Source organism: Hippocampus guttulatus, chromosome 1, assembly GCF_054856545.1.
Source record: "Hippocampus guttulatus isolate MCC_2025c chromosome 1, RoL_Hgut_1.0, whole genome shotgun sequence".
NCBI lineage: Eukaryota > Metazoa > Chordata > Actinopteri > Syngnathiformes > Syngnathidae > Hippocampus > Hippocampus guttulatus.
Window position 1 is genome coordinate 6836791 of NC_141261.1, and position 25055 is coordinate 6861845.

Below are 25055 nucleotides of genomic sequence, written 5' to 3' on the forward strand. Positions count from 1 at the left end.
AAGTCAGGCAAACTTCTCTCCGCTCCTCCCGGTCATTCATCCATCCTGGGCCGTTACCCAGAGTCGGGGCCCCAGCTCAACTAAGGCCATCCATCCGGATGTGTGTCCAAGACTGTAGACTCACACTGGAGTCACATCATTCTCACAACGTGACCGCATTTCATGTCCTATAGCAGGTTGCCACATAGTGTGTGAGTCATTAGTAGCTTGTATCTTATTTGGCGGGGGGAGCAAAGCATGCGTCCAAATGTTACACCATCCATGTAATATTGTATTGGATAATTGTATAATTATTTGAGAACTGTGTTGTACAATTGGCATTATTTGGTGTTGGGTGATCGTTTATTCAGCTTATGTTATTTTGCGCAACTTCACAACAAGAGGAATTTTTTCAATACAGAGCAATCTTAGGAATATGCACTTTATTGTTAAGTAGGCCTAACAGAACCTCACATGCAGTAACATTTTGACCTCAGTAGTAAAGGAAGAATTCTACCAGAAGGAAACCTCGGGGTCGTGTTCCGACTTAAAACAATGGTATGAGAAAGTAAAAAAACCCAAAACAAAACTACCTTGTGCCGTCAGGTGAAAGGGCATTACAATGTCTGTCAGTATACAGCACTGGCATAAATGGAGGACGAGAAGATACATTGTATGGCAAGAATCATTTTCAGAGCAGCTAGTGGAAGGTTGAATAAAAACTCCCTGGATGCATTGAATGGTTTCATCTTGGCGTCAAAATTTGACAGTGCATTGAACCTGTTCACACTCACACCGGTAATACATGAACTTATTGCAGTGCTCTCGTGACACTCTTACTATAAGACCACAGGCCTGGTGGGACGGTGTAACCTATTATTAAAAAGATCATCCATGTCCATCTGTCCGTCCAGATGGCAGGTCTGCAGGTGGGCAGGAAGATCCACACCATCAACGAGGACCTGTTGTTCCTCAGGCCTTTCGCCGAGGTGGAAGCCATGATCAACCAGGCCTTCTGCATACGACGCTCTTTGCGGCTGCTCGTGGCCACCAAAGCCAAGGAGTAAGTGAACGCACGCATAAACGTGCGCACAAGCATGGTTGGTGCTTTGGTCTGATGGTTTATGTCTCTTTCAGGATTGTGAAGGTCCCTGACAACCCAGACAGCCTTTCCTTTCGACTATGCGGCTCGGCACCCCCTCATGTCTCCGCTGTCAGGAAAGGTGAGTGACCGCTTTCATTGACTCGCTGTACACAATCGTTAAATTAATTCCCCTGTGGCATGCAGTCTGAATACCCAATCGCAGACCTCCACCCAGGCTGCACATTTCTCATTGACGTCGGCACCAAAGAGTGCACAATACAAGATCGCTATCTCCATAGTTACCAGATTTTGCCTGTTGGAATACTTGAAATGACATTACTTCCTTTGTAACGATTGTACAGTGGTACCTCTACTTACGGACGTCCCTTCATACAAAATTTTCAAGTTACGAAATGCTTCAACAGGAAAATATTGCCTCTTGTTACGAAAGAAATTTAAAGATATGAAAGGTAAAAAATACAGTCTGGGCTGCTAGTCGCAGCTCCGAGTTTCCTGAACGCAACATCCTTAAAGCTGCTCTGCCAATGGGTATTACCGAGCATCATCCTGGCATCCCATTGGCTAAGAGGGACCTCTACCGAATGTATGTGTGTAGATAGATAAATAGATATGTGTTTATGCAGCAATAACATCTGAAACAAAATGTCTACCTGTTTTTTTTTTCAGCTTGTATGTTCACTGGCAAAAGTAGTTTTGCTAATGACAAGTGCGCAGCTGCCGAAGTGTAATTGAATTTACGTTTCCCAAACTCAGTTATAGGCCTCCTATATTTTGCAGGCCGGACCCCAATGTTTGGGGATCCGAGCACATATTTCAGCAAACCTATCCCTCCAATGACACCATCCGCGCTGCTGAATGCTTTGAAAGTGTTTATGGTGTCAAAAAGACAAATAACGCGTCTGAAATCAAGGCAAGGATGAAGCAACCCGAGCCTTTAGCCACCTGTTCCATTCTGCCCTTAGTGAGCCTTTATTGGGTTTTTATGACCACCTGTCACCCACACTGCATTTGGCCAAGGTTCAAATCCTTAAAAAGATCAAACTCTACTTCCCAGTCGCTTCTAATTATACCGGTATTATGCACAATTACATCGCCCTAATCCTAACCAAAGCTGTTGGAGGAAATGCAATCGAACATGTATCACCTAATTTAGTTTCCCTCTGTGCTGTCCAATATGGGTCCAGTGGAGTTGTAGTTGGATAACTGCTGGCGCTCAAGGGAGGAAATGATGCAAGGGATATTTTTAGAATGGGAGGGGTACAGATAATGGAGGTGTTGATTGGGCATCTATTCTGTGAAGCCATTAGTGGCTTAGAACAGCATGTTCTGGGGAAAATGGAGGGTCTGTTTTCTTGCTGTACCCAAAACAAAAACAACAACAACAACAAAAACAAAAAAACCCCTGAAAGGTTATGTTCTAATAATGTCTAAAATGAGTTTCACCAAAAAAAAAAAAAAAAAAAAAGACATGCAATTTGTTCAGATTCTTTGAAACCCCTACAAAATAATGGAAATATTCATTACCATTGCAAAACTTTTGATTGTACTGATGGTGGTAAAATAGAAAAAAATCGAAACACTTAATGATGAGAAGTAATGAGATGTATCACAAATGCACATTAATTGACAGTCATTGTCTCACATGCGGGTATGAGTCGAAACTCGATCTTCATCTGGTGAACAAATGACACCAAACAGTATATGCTGACGCAGGAGTTACTGTTTTCGATGCAAGTTTGCTTTCTCTGTGTACATTTTCTGGTCATATTCTGCTTCTCTTCACACCCTTTGTTGAGGTGGGCCATCCTTTTGATAAGAATTGTGGGGGGAGGGAAAGAAGAAAAAGCTCCGCAAACTGAAGTCTTGTGGGGTGCACTCAGGTCCTACAAAATATAAAGTGTCCCAGAGTTAATCCTGCTCACTTAGCTGAGGTTTTGCAAAATTTGATGAGGTTTTTCAAAATTTGATGACCTTTTAATGACATCATACATTACAGTGGTACTCCAAAGTTTTTGTTGTTGGGTTTTTTTTTTTGGTTTGTTTGTTTTTTTCAAAGTCCTTGTAGGATTCTGGGGTTCCTCTCTAACTTAGGTTTATCCCTCAACAATTGCCACATGTTTTTAATTTGCTTTCTGTGGTCATCCAGCGGTTTCAGATTACACATGCATACTTTTTTTTTTCTCAACTCAACCGATCTCCCCTTTGACCCTTCTCGTTGACACTCTACACAGGCTGGGAGGCGGCAGGGGCGGGGCTTCAACCCGGGCAGGTCATCCTGAAGGTCAACGGCAACAACGTCAACCGCAGCGACTACCAAGAGGTTCTGGAGCATTTCAGCGCACAACAGACAAACCTCGAGCTTCCCCATGTGGTGAGAAGACACGCGCCAGTATTATTTCATATATATTCTAAGACCACAAGTATGATGACATCATTATTCCACTTTGTGGCATACACAACTCATGTCTTGGTAGGTACACAAGACATGAGCATTAACATTATTTACGCTCCAACAGTCCCAACACGTCGACAAGACTGTGCGCAAAACAAATATTTCAAAATAACAAGCTTGTATCTTTCTGCAGGAGTGCCAATCACTGCTGCCAAGAATGTTTCGGTTGAATTTTTATTTCCCGAAGTCGTGTTTGAGTTCAGAAGTTCATTCTTAATTCTACTCGGGGAAGCATCCAACCTGCAACGCTCACGTCTGGGTCACAGGAAGTCGGTTGGTGCCAGGCACTTTTTCACCGGGCTTCAGACAGAGTGCGACGTCTCCTCATTGTATTAAGGGCACTGCAGTGTTTTGTTCTCTTTCAGTCATCCCCCGCCTACTATTATTCTCTTTCCAAATCCTTTTCGCTCACACCCAATGAGCAGGCTCAGCCAAAGTGTGAATCCTCTTTGGTTTTGTTTCACCAAATCGTTGCAGCTTCATTTGATATCAGGATGTTGTTGTTCATGTGGTTGATTGCACTGCCGGGTTTTTGGGTCGAGCATGGACTGCACCCTCGGCGGAACTTCTTATTTCTCTTTATTAAAAGCATATCCACATATGTTAACTTTTGGAATTCTGAATGTAGATTAAGGAAAGTTGCACAGTGGGCACACTTGATAGTTAATCATGAAAAATTAACAATCACTTATCAATTCATTCTTAAATATTCTATTCATGGATGTACGGATTAATATCCAGCTCTACTTTTCTGCATCCTCAGTGTCAGTGGGTGTACCGTGCTTTTGAGGATGTGGAAGAGCTTCAAGGCCCGCAAGCTTCAGCTGAAAAGGAAGAGAGCCCGTTCAGGCCTTACCCTGTAGAAAACGGCTCTGACCACAGTGAGGAGAATGGCACCAACGGAACAGGTGACCGATTATTCGCGCGTTTTTTTTTCTTTCTTTTTTCCCCCATATATTTTGCACTTTTTTGTGAATCTTTTGTGGCCCAACCATTTCATTCTGACCGATGAACTATTGCTGGTTTCTGTCTGATTGAAGATTGAGTAATAATGCAACCATAACATTTCGTCATTGCTTCTTACATCAGGATCAGCTGATTCGAAAATGGATGGATGGATGACCATATGTTACACAATCTGATGTTTGGCTAAAGGGCACAAAGTAGTTATTAATGATTTTCTTTCTCATTTCTTATTCGATGGCTCACAGATTATAGCCTGGGAAGCCTGTCCATCTCAGATGACACACCGCTGGTCAATTTGACTGTGGATAATGTCCACCTGGAGCATGGGGTGCTTTATGAATATGTCAGCACTGCTGGGATCAAGAGCCATGTCCTGGAGAAGATAAAGCAACCCAAAGGCTGCTTTAGTCTCACTGCTAAGGTAGTTTACCAGGTTAAACCTTGCTAAAATAGTATTTTGCCTTTACTCCTAATTTCCATGAATATGTTATATCAACGTGTGTCACAAATTAGGTGGTATATTTCCTTCACTTCTCTGCTATCTATGCACGCAGATCCTTGAGGCATTCTGTCGCGATGACAGGCTGTTTGTTAGCAATTGCAGCCAGCTCATCTCGCGGAGTGACAAAGTGGTCACGATGCCCCAGTATGAGTTCAGGCACATCTGTGACACCAAGCTGGAGAGCATCCGATGTCGCATCAACAACTACCAGCAGGTATGGAACCCCCCTGGTCTTGCTTCACGAATATGAGTGGAGCGTGGTTCTTGTTGCTGGATATTTAACCCTTTCCAAACTGGTAGATGTCAATTACTTCATATCTCATCTGTTCTTGAATTTCTTTGCATCGTGCTGTTTTGTTGCAACTTTTGGCGGACTTCATTTGACCAGACAGGTTCTATATCGAAGTGATTTCTTGATTAAACCGATCTGGAGGTAATTAGGCTTGAATGTGGTGAGTGAAAATGAAGTCAGCTTTCCAAAAAAATGTGATCAACAGTTAATTCATGATTTAACAAGGGGGTTGATCCTCTTTCACACAGGGCCAGGTGTCCCCCCCCCTCCCTCCCACCAACCCCTCTTAATTAATAAAATCACCATTTAAAAACTGCATCTCATGTTTACATAATGGATGATCTTTTTCTCACATTCACATTGGTTTGATGATTTTAATTGCTATTGCCCTTTTCTGCTGCAGTGATGATTAAGGATTGCATGTAGATAATTAACTAGTTCTCATTGTGTTTCCCATATTTTTCTCCCAGTTTTCCTTGGAACTTCGAAACATGGCCTGGCCCACCTTTAGGCAAGCTAGCATCGGAACCCACCCGCTCAGCTGCATGGACTTTGTCCCTACCAACTTCCACGTCAACCTGATGCAGGTTTCCTACCCCAAAAGTGTTACCTCCGCTGGCAGGACTTTTAGTATCCGCTTTGGACGGAAGAACTCTCTGTATGGTCTCGACCCGGATCAAGGTAGTACCCCTATATATTGATAAATATTTATACATAATGTTGAAAATGGAGGACATTGTATCCGATTTCAGTTATAGTGGTGAAAACAATGCAGTACCTAAATATTCCTTTTAATCTTTTGAAATCCGTCCGTGATGGTACCGGGGGTAGTAAGAGTCGACTTAACAGCAGCTCAGCAACGACTCTGGCTAATTGACCTTTATGGCCAGTGAAATCCCTCAGTGCAGGGAATGGAATGCCATTAGTTCGCTACAACTATTCCCATAGTACATCCGAAGAGTGCTTCGTTGTTCGGACCCCATTAAGCCCTCTGCCACGTTCTTGCTATTGATAAGTGACTGGTGTTTTTTTACCCAAGTAGAAATTCGATGGCGCAGAGGTCAAAGGGCAGAGAAAAATTGACATTGTGTGTACATCAGGGAAAAAAAGTCTTCACGCAATAATTTTATAAAACAATTCTTTTTTTTTTTTCTTTTTGTGAGTAGTAGATTTTCTTTTTGACTTACTAAACAGTCAAATAATTCCATCCACTTTCATGAAAGATGTAAATGCAACACAGCTGTCTCGACAACATCTCTTGCATTGTTCCTCGGGACTTACTTGTGCGCCGTCGGACATCTGCCTCGCAGTTGCACTGAGCAGATGTTCTCATTCATCTAAAAATGCAGGTTTTAAAAATAGAGTATGAGGCACTGCTTTATGTCAAAGTTACTAATAATACTCCGTTTGGATTCCCAGCGGGATTTCTCAGGTTACTGTCGCTTTATTTTGTCTTTCAACGTATTTATTTAACTGAACTCTTGTTTTTCAGCCGCCGGAGTGCATGTCAACAAGCTCTCCCTTTTAAATGGAAAGCAGACAAACGTGTTAACTTCATACATTTAAAACATCTGTTGTGGATATCAACGTCAGACAGTCGAGTCTGTTTTTTTCACCCGCCGCAGCCCACAAGTGTTTTCTACTCTGCTCTACATTTACTCTGCGATACTTGATTCCACTCTTCATCGATTTATCTTTTTTCCTCAGCCCTTCTTATACCCTGCATTCATCTACTCTACTCTTTTCACACCCAGCTCAACTGAACCCGATGTCACACACCCAGCATTGCGTCACAAGCATGGGAGCGCCTTCGTGGAACTCTTCGGGCCTGGATGGGGAGGACGGAGAGGAGTCTGTGAATGGGGGCGAAGGTTTGATGGACAGCCGGGGTCACGGCGAAGGCGGCTTGAGCTTTTTGCTCAAGCAGGAAGACACGGAGACGCAGGACGCCTACCTTCACTTGTACAGCCGCCTGGACGTTGCTGTTCGGGAAATGAAGCAATATGTGGCTCAGATCGACGTGTAAGTGGGATCGGTTGATTGTTCCCCTTTTTGTCTTTCATTCAACAGGAAGTCTTGACTTATCTTATCATAACATTGGGATAGACGATGATGCGTGTCTCGCCTCCACAATGATATTTAGAAAACTCTTTGGAAAGAGTCGGTCAGTTGTCAAGCCCACATTTTTTTTTGTGCTCTTTGCTTGTTTAAGGCTGACAATTTAAGAAAAGGCAGGCGGCCCGGTAGTCCAGTGGTTAGCACGTCGGCTTCACAGTGCAGAGGTACCGGGTTCGATTCCAGCTCCGGCCTCCCTGTGTGGAGTTTGCATGTTCTCCCCGGGCCTGCGTGGGTTTTCTCCGGGTACTCCGGTTTCCTCCCACATTCCAAAAACATGCGTGGCAGGCTGATTGAACACTCTAAATTGTCCCTAGGTGTGAGTGTGAGCGTGGATGGTTGTTCGTCTCTGTGTGCCCTGCGATTGGGTGGCAACCAATTCAGGGTGTCCCCCGCCTACTGCCCGGAGACAGCTGGGATAGGCTCCAGCACCCCCCGCGACCCTAGTGAGGATCAAGCGGTTCGGAAGATGAATGAATGAATGAATGAATTTAAGAAAAGAACATTCCTCAGGCCCAAAATATTTATGAACCAGGTCAGTGCATAAATAGGAGAGAGCGAAACACGCTCATTGTGAGTCAGTACGGAGGAAGGGGTGTAACATGCAGCAGTGAATGAAATCTTTGATTGTGAGGGAGGGAGATAGAGAGTCTTTGTCAGCATCATGCAGTATACTTTACTGTCGTAAAATGACTGTCAGATTTTTTTTTTTTTTAAATCAGAATATTTTTTCTTGTATTTCTGCAGTCTCCTGTCATCCATCACCGAGCCTACACAGATCCAGACAGGTGGAGGAGAGGCTCCCGTCTATGATACAGCCCAGCCCCCTTCTTTGGGTCCCTCTGAGGACAACTGCGACCAGGACAAAGTGGAGCAAGGTGGCATCAAACGGGTTTGCTTCAAGGTGAACGAGGAAGACCAGGAGGACTCGGGTCATGACACAATGAGCTACAGAGACTCCTACAGGTGACTGAAGCATTTCTTGAGCTTTCATGATAGCTTCGAACTACTGTATACCGATACCTGAGCTATCTTGACTCATTGCGCAATATTTTCAAAACATCGGATTCTCAAGTTCTTGGAGACACAGGAAACTCTTGTCTCACATCTGGATTAAACATGAGCAAGTGTTTCAGTTCGTTTACTGACTTCATAAACCCATAATGCAGCTCATCTCCCCCCCATCCTTTTGGAGCCTGACAATTCATTCCAGATGTTGGCATCGTAATTTAAGATCCTATGGCCAAAAATGACTTCAAAATGTTTTGGTCTGATCTGGTTATGTAATTTGCTTGTTGTGAGCTCACTTGAGATTTTGTGTGTGTGTGTGTGTGTGTGTGTGTGTGTGTGTGTGTGTGTGTGTGTGTGTGTGTGTGTGTTGCCCCACTGAGGCCCGCCCTCCACCACCCACAAAGTTGTAGTTATTGGTTGTTGGTGCGGTAGGTTGGTCTATAATCGAGCCAAGCGTTTGGGGTGTGGCCTTCTGGCCCAGTCTCTCATTAAGGCGCCGCCACAACGTGTTGGAACTACCTCATTGCAATAAGATGTGATGGAAAATGTAGGCCAGGCTTTGTTTGTGAGTTTGACAATAATTTTAAGGTAGGAAGGTGCACATATTTATTCATCGTCGGTCTGGGTTGAGAGCTGCGCTTTTAGAAAATAGGGCGATATTAAATGTGACTGCAGGAAGTGTGTGCAAATATCACGATTAAGTAGCTTCTGTTGCAAACTGCTGTGCGATTGGTTATAAATCTCTTACGTAAATCCTGAGATGACGAGTAGTGAGTTTTAGGGATGTTGTTGATCCCTCCGGGTTTCTTGTTGTTTAATTATGGTTTGTTTGGGTTTTGTTTATTTTTTTATCTCCGATCTTTTTTTCTATGGGTCTAAAATGATCCGGGCTTTGAGTAAACTGAAATTATACGGTGACATCATCGCCTCGCGGGCTGGCATGCGTGTTACAGTGCGTTAAGTCATTGAACGGAGATTGTTTTGACTGTGTTGTCTGCTGCCTGTTACTGTAATGACTAAATTACAGCTGTTCCAGTATAGTATTGGCTTTCACTATGACATGCATCTCTATTTAAACATCTGATTACACTGTAATTATTTATATTCCTATAGTATTCCATCACCTTGTGGATATTTCATTCCATTACCCAAGCTTTTGTGTACCGGTTTACATATTTATACTATTTATGATACTTATATGTCTGGTTTGATGCAGTCTGCATTTCCTGGCCCTGTACCCATGGCGTACACTATTAACAATGAATCTATACGTCGTTTTTAAATCTAAGTTAGACATGGGGATGTGAATTGTGAAATACTTGATGCTATATTTACTGCAGCCTAAACAAACACATTTATTTGAGTGGGTGCATCGTTGCTTGCTTGTATGAGTTCACCGGTAAATAAAAAGTGAATGGTGAACCTGAGCCAAACGGGTGACAGATTGCTGTGTTAACACAGTCCGCTTAATTGCTGCCATCCTGCGCACCCCCACCAAGCTGACACGCACGCACGCACGCACAGAAACGCAAAATAGTCAAGCAGGTGATAACTAGCCATTGCCCCCCCCCCCACCCCCCTCCCGTGCCATCCGGGAGGAAGAGAAAGACGGTTCTTGTCGTGTGGTTCACTTCCTGCTTGGCCATTCATCACTTTGCTCTCTGTGAATCATTTGCAACACGTCTGAGCCACTAAAGTGCGCAGAATTAAAATGGCTGTGTAATTAAAGCCACATAAATCGTCATGGTGCTCCTGCAAATCCCGTTGATCATAAATACCTACGGTATAAATATCAACCTTAAAAAAAATTATAAATAAATAACAGTTCTGGACATTTACTATCGTCTTGTTTAGCTCTCGACGCTATCAGAAACGTATTTGACAGCATAATTACAAGATAAAGCTTGGCAAACGTCCTCTGTGGTTGCAGAGAGGAATGGCACATTTTAACTGTGTTTGTGTTTGTTTGTTTTTTTTATGTGCTTTTATGTTAGTGAATGCAACAGCAACCGAGACTCTGTCCTGTCCTACACGAGTGTGAGGAGTAACAGCTCTTACCTGGGAAGTGACGAAATGGGATCAGGTAACAAAAACCTGAAGAGAAAAATGTAGGGCAACCCTTTATTTTGTTGTTAGGTATTCATCCAAAATGCCACGCTCTCATTCTTTTTTATCTGCTCTCACACACTTTCAGTCCTTTGTTTTATTTTTCTGCCTGGCTTCTCGCCACATTGGAGACTAACGTCCTGATTCAATGCCAGAGCCAACGCGAGGCAAATAAATGTGTCATCTCACGACTAACATTGAAACAACTTACTGTATGTGCACAAATATTCATGCCCTTAGGTGCAGTTCTTTTTTTTACGCTAACCTTAATAAAAATATGACTTATTCTTTTTATTTATTTATCAAAAGTGTATGATCATGACATCTGGCATCACACCTTAAAGCTACAATATTTAAGAATCGATCCTAAAAACAGCTCTATAATTTGTGAGCGGTACACCAATTTGTATCAGATTTGGAGTACAGTATAGTGTATATTTGTGGTTGCAATGGTGGCCGCTGATCTTTTCTGGATCTTCCACTTCCTTTAATAGGAGCTAATGCAAAAAATAAAAATAAAAAAATAAAACTGAAACAAATACACTTTTGCACCGCTGAATTAAATATCCTCATCATTTTACACTGTATGTGTTCTGCTTGCCAGGGGATGAGTTGCCTTGTGACATGAGGATCCCCTCGGACAAACAGGACAAGTTGCACGGCTGTCTCGAGCACCTTTTCAACCAGGTGCGTTCACTTTTGAAGAAATGTACTGAATGTATGTGTTCAACAGTGGTCGCATCAAAGTTCTGTCAAGTACTCAAGTGGTTCTCAATGTTGGATATGAGTACCACTGGTGGTACACGGGGCCTTTCGAGGGGTGGGTGGTGGTTGGGGTTAGGGGTGGGGGGCGGGATTTGGATCACTGAATACAAATAAAATGTAAAACTTGCAATACTCTCCAACATTGCATTTGTTTTCCCCAAAACATGAAAATGAGACGGCTCATTGGCTATAATCGGCAGCTCTGTGTTTATCCGTTTTGCTTTTTAAAAAGGATATTTAAGTGTAACAAGTATTTTGAAGGGTGGGGACTTAGTGTGTGTGTGTGTGTGTGTGTGTGAATATTTGTGTGAGTGTGTGTGTTGTGGTTCTTAATAGAGGTATAGCAGTGGAATGCGCCCCCCCACACCCCAAAAAAAGTAAAAATAAATAAAAATAAAAAGCCTCCTCTGTTTCGTAGAAAATCACTTGGATGGTATCACCCATGAAAAATGGGGAAACACTGTGTATGAAAGAGAGAGAGAGAGAGAGTTACATGCATACATATACGCACACAAGATTAGTTGCAAAAAGAATAAGTACTTGGAGTTGTGGGTTTTTGGTTTGTTTGTTTTCACATGGAAGTGAAGCAATTCAAATTTACCGAAAAGCACTCCATAAGACCAGACATTCCCGCCCTGTTTGTTAATTACTTTTTTGTATGTGGAAAGTTGTGGCGGTTAATAAAGTAACTTATTCATGTTGTACTTTTACATTTGGCGCCCTTCCTCTGGGGTTTCTCACTGGTAGAGCATCGTAAGCTAGACTCGTGGTCCTGTTGATTGCTTACTTCCATGTGACTGCCTGCACATGCATGATAGGGGGCATGGCAATATTACCCAACAAAAAAGCCCTCCGGTTTGGGGTGAATGCTGTAGATTTGTTTTCATTCATGCGTAAGTTCATTTTTGTGCGTGTGTGTGTGTGTTGCACACAGGTTGACTCCATCAACTGCCTCCTCAAAGGAAGTGTCATGACCAAGGCCTGTGAGGAGACCAAGTACTTCTATTCCGATCACAGCCAACCAGGTTCATATTTGTATGTTTTTGTATGTTTTAATAGTGTCGCCAGCCACAGGCAACACTCACTTATTTTGCTATTTTTATCTCAACAGAGTTTCGCCAGACGGAAGACTGGACAGTTCGTTGTCGTTATGTCATCCACAAGAACATCCAGGAGGACCCTTGGAACCTTCCCAACTCGATTAAAACTCTGGTGGAGAGCCTGCAGAGATTTGTGGAAGGTTTGTTAATAAGTACACCAATATGTATACACCAGTGCATCATACGCCATCATGACTGTATTCAGTGCAATCATATTTGCAATATGTATAGATTTATCGTGGAAACACAATTATCACGACATCCTGTTTTTCATCTTTTTTTTTTTTTTTGCAGATGGAAAGAGCCAGCTTCTCCTGGCCCTGCTTAAATGCACAGGTTAGTGTAAAACATCATTGTTTTTAATGCGATGGACAATAAAACTAAGATGACAACAACAGTGCGAGAGTTTATATTTAGTCTCTCCCAGCTGGATCCAATATTGTCGCGGGTCAGTGTAGGGTTGTAGCTAATTCCCTGCTTCTCATGGGTTTATGGGTTGCTGTCTAATTTCTGGAGCAAGCAGTCCAGCAGAAAGCAAGACTGGGCTCCTCCATACTTGGTGGATCTGCCATCATTTTATGCCCTATTAGGTCACTGCGGTATTCTGACCGTCTTTTACTGACTGGCTTTCACATTAATATTAAAGATGATCGTGATTTGCAGTCCATTGCTTCTTAATTGTGAAATGCAATTTTCTATTAGCTGCCTCTTAAGTACTTTTTTTTTTTTTTACAGGCAGGCATTGCTTTCAGACTTATTCAATTTTTTTACTGGGATTTGATCAGATCGATTTTTTTTTCCTTCTAAGAACTTTTGTCAACTGAAAAATGTAAATGACTTGGGAGCCTGCATTTTAACCATGTGAAGGGTTCTGTGAGTTCTCTCGTGTGCGAAGTACTATAAAAATAAAATGTACTTCTTGTTCTTACCCGCCTCATTCACTTTTTTCAAATCAGGATTTCCATCTTTCTTTCACCAGACACAGCTCTGCAGCTTCGGCGCGATGTCATCTTTTGCCAGGCCGCCACAGCTGCTGTGTGCACGCTGGCCGAGCAGCTGCTTGCCGCATTACGATGCCGCTTCAACAACGCCGGCGAGTACCAGGAAGACAGCAAGGAAACTAGCCGCAAATGGCTGGAGCAAATATCTGCCATTGGCGTGCTGGTGCACTTGCAGTCCACGTTAGCGCCCCATGTGGTGAGGACAAGTGTTGCAGATCAGCGCACATTTTCTATTCCAATGCCTCGAAGTGTCGGTCTATCCATCCATCCATTTTCTAATCAGCTTGTTCCGCACGAGGGTCGCGGGCGTGCTGGTGCATATCCCAGCTGTCTTCGGGCACTTAGTGGTCTACTGTATAGTAAAATCTACAAATTGGAATCCAAGTAATAAGAGTCAGCAAAACATAGAGTTCAAACTGTAAAATCGCAGCCATAGCCTGTTGATGTCGCATAGAATCACTGAAATAGTGTATATGGGAGAAACAAACACAAAACTCCTGTGGAAACACGCAGCAATTCATTTACATTTTTTTTATAATTAAAGTGATCCCCCTCTGCAAAAAAAAAAAAAGGACGACGATCTGAGAATTTGTAACTGGCAGGAATTGATTTGAATATATTTGTTGGAATAGATTTGTGCTTATAGTGCATCAAAACTGTCCTGCTGGTGCATTTTCTCATCCTGCCCCCTCTCTCCTCCATCAGAAAGAAGAACGGACCATGCTAGAAGACATCAAGGCGGCTCTGTCAGACTTGGACAAAGTCACAGTGTTCTTCAGGCAACTGGAGGATGAATGTCTAGTTGCAAGTAAGATCACAAAGACGTCTTCAGTCAGTCCAGCCCAGTCAATCCAGACTGCTGATGATGAGCAGCTGTACGGTTAAACTGAATTTGGGATAAAATTGCATAATGTGTGCATATGCTCACTTAGACTTGACCGTAATACTTTGTTCAAAGGAGAATGACTAGTTAGAATAGCAATTTGTTCCATTATGTCAAACGCGTTAGAACTAAGACTAAGAGCAAAACGGCATAAGAATTTTGCATAAAATAATCATTTAAAAAAAGGAAACTACAGTTGTTGTTGTTGTGGCCATCTTAAAAATAAATGATATCCAGTTATAGCCCAAATAGAGCATCTATAAAACTGAAAGTCTTTTTTTTTTTTTTTCGTTTTTAACCAATAACCTTCTCACACAAAAATGTGCACACTCTACATCTTGCCATATCTATCTTTCTGACCTAAACATGTTTTTTTTTTTTTATTGCTTTGTACTGGTATTTACAACCCAGACCCGCAACAATGCTATCGAACAGTTTATAGCGGCAAAGCCCATTAGACATTATTGATCAACCTGCCCAGGACTACTGTAATGGTAGCGATGTGAAGTATGCAATCACCTCATAGTCTCTGCCGTACACATCTCAGCCAATTTCACAGGCTGACAGCTGGTAGGCTTTTTAAGGAAACATGCTGACCCCAGAAAGACTCTGTAAATGTCATCGTTTCATTTTTCTGAGTGGTGTGTCACCATTGTAAAAATCCCATTACCGCTTTTACAGATTCTGAAAGATAGGCGGTGCCACTGTAATAAAATCAGGAGAAGCATGGATTATTTGTGGACAAGGGGCGGACTAAATTCTTCTTTTTAATGTTTCTTTGTCTCCAACAGCACTGAGCAATTTTCAGTTTTTTTTTTAAGGCAATCCCTATTTTTATTCCATAGATGCACTTACACTTTATAATGTAGTAAACCTAGTCACTAGTGGTTTTGTGGTACACTTGCCTGAATTGTGCGAAGGCACAATAGATTCTGTTCAACTCAGTGACGGTGAGAATAGTTGTTTGTCTCCATATTTGCCCTGCAACTGACTGGTGACCAGTTCTGGGTGTGGTCTGCCTTTTGCCCAAAGTCAGACGGGATAGGCTCCAGCGCTCTGTGGCCCGGAACCTGGGTAAAGTAGCATTGAAAATGAATGGCCCCATCATGAGCCGTCACCTTATCGTATGGAGGGGTTGTCGAGTCCCAATGATCCTGAGGAACGATGTCTTTTGGTGCTTTATGCCCCTGGAAGTTTCACTCATGGCACACAGGCGCTTCAAGTTCAACAAATTTGACACGTTTTGGGAAAAGACTGATACTTGCGGGTGTTTATCTCCACGTTCAGTTATAGAATGCTATTTACAAACGTCTAAATGCTGTCTCCCACGCTTATTAATTGTGTTTCACGGATGTCTCGATAATGGCTCTTTGTCTCTGCGTGTGTGTTGCAGACTCACCCGTGTGCTACCAGGTGGAGGGTAGCCGACAGGCCCTGAAGGTGATGCTCTACCTTGACAGCTGGCACTTCAGTGAGCTACCCAGCCGGCTGCAAAACGGAGGCCACCTCAAACTTCACACCATTCTCTTCACCAGAGGTATGCAGGAGATAAGTCAGTGAGTGGAAACTGATTGCTCTGTATTAACATCTTACGCAAACAATGTCCGATACGCGTATACAAAGTAGTTCTTTGTACTCCGTTTTATCAGTTGCCCAAATATACACGACTGTTCACACTGAGACTTTAAATTACACCTAAACAGACATCCATCTATGATCTGATATCGCTTAATCCTCCCGAGGGTCACGGGGATGCTGGAGCCTATCCCAGCTGTCTTTGGACACACGCTGAACTGGTTGCCAGCCAATCGCAGGGCACACATAGACGAACGACCATTCGCACTCACAATCACATCGAGCGACAATTTGGAGTGTTGCATTAACCTGCCATGCATGTTTTTGAAATATGGGAGGAAACTAGAGTACCCGGAAAAAACCCACTCAGGCATAGGGAGAACATGTAAACTCCACATAGGAAGCGCGGAGCCCGAATCGAACCCTGTATCTCTAAACTGCGGGGCTCCTAACCAGAAAGAGTAACAAAACTCATTCAAAAGCATGCTGTTCTGATTGCTCCATTTACTACATATTTCACAGTGGTGTTCAGGAAATGTCAATCAAAACTCAAGCGGTAACATTTTCAACTCTGATTTCATGGATCAAAGGGGCTGCCAGCTGCTTTCATGACACATTTAACTGCTTTTATTCAATTAGTTTGAAGCCATTTGCTTATCCACCTTTCACGTTTCCCCCCTTCACTTCAAAAGTGCTCTGTTCTCGGCCAGTCTCAGCCCAATGTGAATACTTCACCTCATGCATCATTGCGCCGGTGCCATAAAGTCATCAATTTTCCACAGACAATAACTATTTTGAACACTCATCCAATGAAAGAGCTCATATGTTGTTCATATGTTTGATTATTCAGAGCGCAGCTGCTGGCAGCATAAGGCTCAGCTGTGAGAGAATAGGAGGATGTACATCGCCCCCTAGTGGAAAGCACTCTTTTCTACAGATGGGGAGGAGACCGATTTATGATCTGATTGTAGTAGTAGTAGTAGTAGTAGTAGTAGTAGATTTTATTTATAAGCGCCTTTCAAGACACCCAAGGACACTTTACAATAACAAAAAACACAAAACAATATGGGTTGAGCAGCGGCAGCCAAAACGCGCCAGCGTTCACTCAACCCGAAAGTCAGAAAGCGATTTTCTAAGAAATGAAAGTTCTCATTTAAAAAAGACTTCATGCATAACTTAGCCTTTGATGCTTTTTTTTTTCACTCACTATTGAGAGTACATGCGTGTGGATTTGCGTTGCCTTTTTTGGGGTATGATTTCAGCAGAAAAACCCCCCACCCGTTTTTATCCATCTACGGGGGCTGCCACTTTCTGTGGACTGAAAATGGTCTCGCAGTGCCTAAGGGCTCAGGTAACGACTGTCATGGCTCACCTGTTTTCTGGGTTTGGTCATGTGACGTTCACAAGCTGAGCCTAGAAGCCCGTATCTCACTGAGTGGCGAAGGTAGCGAATGTTGATTTTTCGTTAGGGTTCGTTCAAGGTTGCAAATGGTTGCAACGACGTTGAAGGTGTTCAAAATATATAATTAAAATTATCCATCCATCCATCCATTTTACGATCCGCTTATCCTCACAAGGGAGCCTATCCCAGCTGTCTTGGGGCAGTAGGCAGGGGACACCCTGAACCGGTTGCCAGCCACTCGCAGGGCACACAGAGACGAACAACCATCCGCGTTCACACTCACACCTAGGGACAATTTAGATAGAGTGTTCAATCAGCCTGCCATTGGAGGGAATCGGAGTACCCAGAGAAAACCCACACAGGCCCGGGGAGAACATGCAAACTCCACACGGGAAGGCCGGAGCCAGGATCGAACCCACAACCTCTGCACTGTGAAGTCAACGCGCTAACCACTGGACCACCGGGCCGCCCGTAATAAAAATGATGTTATTAGAAATTGATCACTCTGTATAACATTTCACTCAAAAAAATGTCCCATCATGTAATACAGTCTATTGTAGTTTTCTGTGTAACCAGTTTTAGTTATTAGCTGCCAAATGAAGTGCACATATCATCTCTTGGTTGGTGTGGTGCTTTTGAACATAATTCACAATTCAAATTTTCTTGGCAGGAAGAAAAACTGTTTGCGACCATTAAATCAGTTGGGGAACATCTTTGTGAGCGTTGGCATATTTGAACAAACCCCCCAAAGAAATAAAAATAACTAGTTTCCCTCCCTTCGCAAACACCGTCGCCGCTCAGTGGGATCTGGGCTTTAGTCCACTGTGATGTCATTTTCCGTCAACAGCAAGTGACCGTCCAAGGCAAAATGAGCACCCTCTGAGATGGACAAAAATGGGTGGATTTTTATGCTTCATTTTAATTCATTAATCAGAATGCCGTGTTAAGACTAGCGCGGGCGCATTGAAAAAAAATTATTGTCAAGAATATTTTTGACTTGACTTCCATTTTAAGGTAAAAGATACAGTGGCTTGAAAGGATTTTCCCGCCATTTTGAAAATCCTTTTGAGCCAAAAATGGAAAACAAAATACATGGGATGCATAGAAAAAAAAACACAATTAGATTGCAGCATAAAAAGTCAAGATAAAAGCAAAGCGATAAAGGCTACATCATATGAAGTCAAAACAATGAGATTTGTGTTGCTTGTACGGATCGTCAAAGGTTTTTGTATTTGTTTATGGAAGAGAACTGAAATCCCAATCTGTCACAAGTCACATGCTACAAAGATGAACTATGCAGATCTGACTGTTCCCCGCCATGTTTTCCAGCACTGGAGCGCCCAGAGGGGCTGTCCCAGCAGGACTACGTCGCCATGGAGGAGTTCCAGCAGCGCACAAATGCCGTCTCCTTAGAGAAGGTCAAGGCCTACTACCGCAGACTCAGGTAGTCATTTAAGACACATTCCTAAACTCAAACAACTTTTGTGCTATCGCTCGCGGGCTTCCCCTAAAATTGTGAAGCGTCTTATACGATTCGGAAATGTTGCATTGGACACTGCTGCAAATTCCAAAGCTGGAGCATCAAAGCATTCCACGACAAAACACATGGTTGACAGACATGATCAGCTCGTGTTTAATTTCTTTGTGGATAGACTATTTGAATGTCAGCAGTCGTGACAAATCTGTATTTTGTGGAGGCCTTCATCTATATTGGAGGCTGTACAGCACGTTGGATGAGTGGCTAGCAAATCTGCCCCACGGTGTTTGAATCCGGGCTTCAGCCTCCCTCTGTCGAGTTCACATTTTCTCCCTGTGCTTTTTTATGGGTTTTCTCCAGCTTTTTCCCACTTTTCCAAAACATGCGTCTTAGAGTTAATTGAAGTCTCAAAGTTGCATCTTGGTGTGCCGGCTTCATTGTTTTTGTGCTCTGTGATTGGCTGGCATCCAATCCAGTATGGAGCCCGCTTCTCAAAGTCAGCTGGAAGAGGCTGCAGCTCGCAACACCAATGATGATAAACGCTCGAGAAAATGGATGGGTGTATTTAAAACAAACAAAAAAAGCAGAGCTAGTGATCATGCTATGCAGCAATTTCCTCACACCACAGGTTTAAGCAAATTGTGATAGCCTGCAACTACAGTACGAATAAACAATACACATGAGAATCATGTAGGCAATTTTTTTCTATCCATGAGTCCAAAATTTCGGACTTCCGAGGTTTCTGGAATGTAGCATCAATACAAACGCACGGTAATAAATGATCATTATTTCCCATATTAATAGAACTCCTCAGTATCGTGTTTGATCATTTTAGTGCAGGACGGAGTTGTGTGAGTTCTAATTCTAATGATGTGCATGAGACGAAATTTGTGGGATTTTAAACTCGAAAAACCGAGAAACTGACTCGAGAACCTTTGCTGTCACGATAGGGCCTTCTATCTGGAGAAATCAAATCTCCCCACAGACTCCAACACCACAGCTATGAAGATTGATCAGGTAAATATTCCCTCACTGTCACTCGTCTGTCTTTGTGCTTCTTTTTATTGCTTTTGCTGTTTTCCAATATCAAGTGTTATGCAACTCCTGAAACTTAAGTCCAGCTGTGTGCAATGTTGTGACTGAATGTATAAATGCAAGCACAGATACTGGGCCGTGAAGTTAGAGATCTTCGGCCGAGCATTGCCAAAGTAAGATGAACTGGTGTCCCGTTCCCTCACTGGAACCCCGTTAGCTTGCCAAGAACCTTCCATTAACTCCAACTAACATCGTCGCATCCTCTGTCACCTCCATTTATTGTTGACCTCAGCATTGATTCAATTTTAGAGCCCCAGACTGATGATAGCGCATATAGTTTCCCATTAGTATATTAAAATACTCCAATCCGTAGTGCTAGCCTGTAGCATTTTGTTCTGAAGTTGTGATTGACTTTTAAGTGTCATTCAAGTGTGTTTGATTACTTTTGTTCATATCCATTGAAACGTCTGGTCAAATGTAAACAATAAACAAAAAATCTTTTTGTGACATTTTTACATTATCGCTGGCATCAGGCCGAAATCCACGTGTGTGTGTATTTATTTATTTTTTTTACAAATGAATTGAATTGAAGTGAATACAACTTTATTTTCAAATGTGCTGTATGTATGTGATTGACCAATTTGAAGTGTTGAAAATGGCTGGCACTCTTTGATCATGTCTCGTGACTGAAGTTCCACCGTAACCGGAGTTTAAGTTCTCTCATGAATAAAATTTGGCTCGTCATGGCCCACCACCATCTTTTGGCAGGGCTAGCGGCCACCGCACACACTCTACATGTCATCCAATCTGCCCCATCTGTTCATTTTGTCACATTGTAGGAACTAGAAAATAGAAAACGGCTTTCAGTATAATGCAGGAGGGTACTTCGCCAAAAACTACGACATGAACATATTGGCCTTTTTACAAATGAGACAAATCAACGAGAAGAGCTGCTGACGCTATCCAAACATTATTGTCACGGGTATCGTTGCAGCCTTGCCTAAGTTGACCCTCTCTTCCATCTCACAGCTACTCCGCCCCCTCAACACATTGGACGACCTTTGTCGGCTGATGCAGTCGTACGTCAACGTGCGCCCCGGTACCCACGGCCACCCTTCGGGTGTCAGCGTGCTGTGCGTGTCCTCGGAGCTGTGCAATCGCCTCGGAGCCTGTCACATCACCATGTGTGCCACGGGCATGCAGAGGTCGGCCGTCCTCATGCTCACCGGTGACGTCATGTGAGCGCGGCCTTAATTCACATTTTTCCTAATAAATGTTTTTCGGTGTTCTTTGCAGAAGTACCCTAAGTGTGACACTGGAACAGGCAATGATCCTTGCCAGGAATCACGGCCTCATGCCGCGATGCATCATGCAGACCATGGACGTCATGCGCAAACAGGTAAACCCTTGGATTTGAAAAGTAGTACTTTCGACCGTAAATATAAACCTTGATCGCAAAAACGTTGGAGTCATTTGCATTCTATCTTACATTATCATTAAAATTAATAGGTTATCGATTATTTTAATTTGGGGGGGTAAAAAAAAAAAAATCACCGGAAATGAGCATCTTGGCATGCGTCACAGACACATACTAACATTTTTCAACCTTGTTTCGTCAATAAACCGAAGTACTGTACGTTTCTTTTTTCTTACATCCGTGCGGCCCGCCGGTCCAAAATGGCCTGCATTCCTGTCCCGTTCCACGGCCCGATGGTTTGGGATCACCAACCTAGTATATGAAATGTGCTCCACAAATATAGCTGCTATCCTGTGCACTAAAAACCTGAAAATATGTTGATGTGTCAGGGTTGTAAAGACAGTTCCACACTTGGGTTTGTGCGACGCTTAACCTTTTCAGGGGCAGCGGTTACTACAGAACTGTATTTTCTGCACTATAAGGTGCCTCGGATTTTCAGGTGCACCTTCAATGAATGGCCAATTTGAAAAATGTTCATATATAATGCGCATAGAATAGAAGCTACAATCGTGGATGCGATTGCGCTATGCATCCACTAGATGGTGCCACACTAAGGGAATACAATACAATTCAATTTGCAATTCAGAATGCAAATTTCTCCATTGTGGGACAAATAAAGGTTTTCTTATCTTATCTTAATACAGCTTTATTTATATAGAACCTTCACGACCGCTGCAGCTGTAACAATGAGAACTGGTCACAACTGTCAACAAAAACGCACACCAACCTCATTGACTCACATTCACAAGGGGCTAAATATCTTTAAAAGTCTTACTTGTCTCCTTCCTTCATTTAGTCAGTAGTTAACTCTGCTTTTGGCATTATCTTTGTTTCATAATGGCTGCGCAGAGTTCACAAAGGACCTGTCTGTTTGAGTGTGTGTTGGTGAATGCACATGTCAGGCAGAACCCTCTTAGGTTCCAATTGGTTCGTGCTAATAATCACCAGATGGCATAGGAACACTAACAGGGAAACTACTCAATGGGGAATAGAAAGAGAGTTACAGTCTCTTTATATTGGGTGCATTGGATTATAGGGCGCACCTGTTTTGAAAAAAATTGAATGCTTTTAGCTGCACCTTAGAGTGCGGAAAATACAGGAAATCTCATGTTTTCTCTGCCTGCCACCAGGGGGCCAGAGTTGAGCTCTCTGCTAAAAACCTCTTGGTAATGGACCAGATGCCGCCATCAGCACCAAGGTACCACAAAAATGTATTCCTCAATAGATGGCTTTTCTCTCGGCGCAATTCCCTAATCCTATGTTTTGTCTTTGAAACAGACTCTTCAAGCTATGTTTGCCACCCTCAGATGGAGAACTCTAAGAAAAACAAAACAAAACATCCAACTCAGAGAGAACTCGCAAATGCGGGCAAGGGAGACATGAAACAATCAAATGTTTCGCCACTTTTTCCATCTAAAGCACAGCGCTTATGGACAGAACCTCTTCCCGACAGCGCCTTTGTTGCCGTGGATTCCAACACCAATCTAATCATAAGCGCTCAATAACGTCTGGCTTCACCTTTCGAAACCAATGCAACCTGAAGTTGATCATCCAAGTCCCTATCGGGAAGCAGCCCAATATCCGCTTGCGCTGCCGCCACAGCCCTCACAATAACCGGATTAACCAAACTAGCAGTAACTTCCACCCGAAAACTCAAAGATTGTCCTTTTTTTTCCCCCTCAGACTGCAACTCCGGAGGACAGTCTGCGTTGTTATTAAGACTGCTGTTCCGCAGGGCTCAGTGTTTGTCGAGGGGGGAAAGCAGAAAGTCATGGCAAAGTGATGGAAGGTCTGGATTTTAGGGGCGGATCCAACCCAGTGCATGTGGTTCCTGTGCAATTACTGTAGGCTTAGTGTGAGTACTGTATTGCCGCACTATATGAAGGATAGTTATTTATTGTGTCTGAAAGCAGCTTTTTTTTAAAATCCCTTATACCACACCAGGTTTTAAAGAATCTACTAGCATTCCAGCTGGCATATTGAACAGTATTTAAAGGACCAATGACCTGCCATCAGTGCTTGTTTCTTGTGATCTATTTATATAAGTTTTTGTCCAGGAGGTCTTTCATTTATATTCAGGAGGTATAAAAGGAGGGTGTGGGGGGATTACCAGAATCGGAACAAACAAAACAAAAGAAAACCACGAAACATTTTGTCCAGTCAATGGACAACAATATTTAATCGTTGGTAAATTAATATATTCATTAAAATGTACTACCTGAAGGATTACCTTCTGATACTGGTGTTTATTTTAACATGTTTAAGTGGTCATAAGACTAGGTATTAAAATAGACTCAATGAGGGCATGTGACAGTGTTAGCAACAACAACAAAAAAAAGTACTGTAAAGAGTTGTTAGGTGGCGCTCAAGAAAGGGATCGTCGTAACATTTCTTTGTACATACAAGCTGTAGCCGTGACAAGGAGCAATTGTTATCTTATGTCTTAAAGCAGATAAACAATGCCATTTATTGAATTGGGTATTTTTTACGTCAAATGTAGTACGTCAAATGTGTGCTTTTTAAAAAACAAACAAAAAAAAACCGAATGGACGCTTTGTCAGTGTAACCTCATTGATCAGTGTTTTTTTCTGGCTATGACAAAGGTTTGAAATGCATTTCAGCAATCTCGACACGCTGCGTTCATTAGACCGCTGGCTTCTTCTACTGACTATTCAAAAGAAATCAGGACCCAAACCACATCTAATTCGGTCTCAAGGCGAGGTCCTTCATCGCTGCGTCAGCTCACCTTCCATGTGTGCGTTGTTGGTTTCGATTTGCTAATGACTGCAGCATGTTGAATAAACAAAAGCATGTCGTCGGTGACGCAATGTCTTGACATTATTCCAATGTTTCTTACTGTGTATATACGATATTTGCAATTTTATCTCGCTGGAAAATAACTGTACAAAGGATCTTTTGTTTCTAAAATGATCACTGTAAATGCAATCTTAACAAGCTAGTAAATAAAAATGTAAATAAAAAAGTATTCCTGTCTGTGGTATGGATAATGAAATCAACTCCATCGAAATTTGTGGAAGTGAATCATTGTTTTGCAACGCAGTATAACAGCCTTTAAACGTTTGTCTTTATCGTGTATATTTTACTTCCCAAGACAGGGGTGTCAAACACATTTTTGTCGCGGGCCACATTTTCGTTACTGTTTCAATTGGAGGGCCGTTATGACCGAAACCATACAAAGAAGGGAAGAATAACTGTTGATTCAACTATTGTTTAAGTTACTATTGTGAGTGGTTTGGTAACAAGAAAATGCTTACAATCTCTCTCTTATTTATTACATATGAGAATTTTGGTAGACATTTTAGAAAGGATCATGGAAGTTGACATGTTTGATCTGCTTTCATGGGCCACATAAAATGATGTGGCGGGCCGGATCTGGCCCTCGGGCCTTCTGTTTGACACCTGTGTCCTAAGACATTGATTATTGCATAAATGCTGTAGTGTGATACTAGTTTTGGCTAAATGTTATAATAATGTAATTTGTACTTGATGGCTTTTTCTTTCGGTTTTTTTTTCCTGGGTTTTCCCATCACTCATTGGCGTAAATAGCCTTGACAGCTCAGCGAGCCTTTTGTGATATAGCTTTTGAGTTGTTTTCTTTCTTTGTTTCGTTATTATCTCTGGAGATGTTTACAGCATCTTAATTCCCTGAAGGCAAGTGGATTCTTTCCAAATACTTGCTAATTGTCTTGTTCTATTGTGATCTCATCTATAGACATAGCAGCGACATTACTCATTGCACTCCAACTCAATTGGAAAAAAAACAAATTATCATTCAACTTTGGGGGTGGGGT

At 42.5% G+C, this 25055-nt stretch overlaps 1 protein-coding gene across 2 annotated transcripts in view; it reads left to right on the forward strand.

The window, feature by feature from the left end:
- The window catches only part of prex1 (phosphatidylinositol-3,4,5-trisphosphate-dependent Rac exchange factor 1), an 83128-nt gene extending 58857 nt beyond the window's left edge, over nt 1-24271 (forward strand). Inside the window, exons 18-41 of one of the 2 annotated variants that reach the window (XM_086106731.1) lie at nt 894-1042; nt 1117-1202; nt 3316-3455; nt 4300-4444; nt 4748-4923; nt 5057-5218; nt 5767-5977; nt 7051-7318; nt 8159-8377; nt 10417-10505; nt 11133-11215; nt 12228-12318; nt 12405-12533; nt 12688-12729; nt 13373-13590; nt 14100-14202; nt 15671-15814; nt 18584-18698; nt 19682-19748; nt 19895-19939; nt 20796-20971; nt 21063-21165; nt 22374-22441; nt 22522-24271. In XM_086106731.1, coding sequence (XP_085962857.1) covers nt 894-1042; nt 1117-1202; nt 3316-3455; nt 4300-4444; nt 4748-4923; nt 5057-5218; nt 5767-5977; nt 7051-7318; nt 8159-8377; nt 10417-10505; nt 11133-11215; nt 12228-12318; nt 12405-12533; nt 12688-12729; nt 13373-13590; nt 14100-14202; nt 15671-15814; nt 18584-18698; nt 19682-19748; nt 19895-19939; nt 20796-20971; nt 21063-21165; nt 22374-22441; nt 22522-22564 — 3072 coding nt within the window. In that variant the 3' untranslated portion in view covers nt 22565-24271. The remainder of the gene's footprint in view (nt 1-893; nt 1043-1116; nt 1203-3315; nt 3456-4299; nt 4445-4747; nt 4924-5056; nt 5219-5766; nt 5978-7050; nt 7319-8158; nt 8378-10416; nt 10506-11132; nt 11216-12227; nt 12319-12404; nt 12534-12687; nt 12730-13372; nt 13591-14099; nt 14203-15670; nt 15815-18583; nt 18699-19681; nt 19749-19894; nt 19940-20795; nt 20972-21062; nt 21166-22373; nt 22442-22521) is intronic. The other variant, XM_086106740.1, reaches the window with a different exon arrangement.
- Nucleotides 24272-25055: the final 784 nt, after the last annotated feature.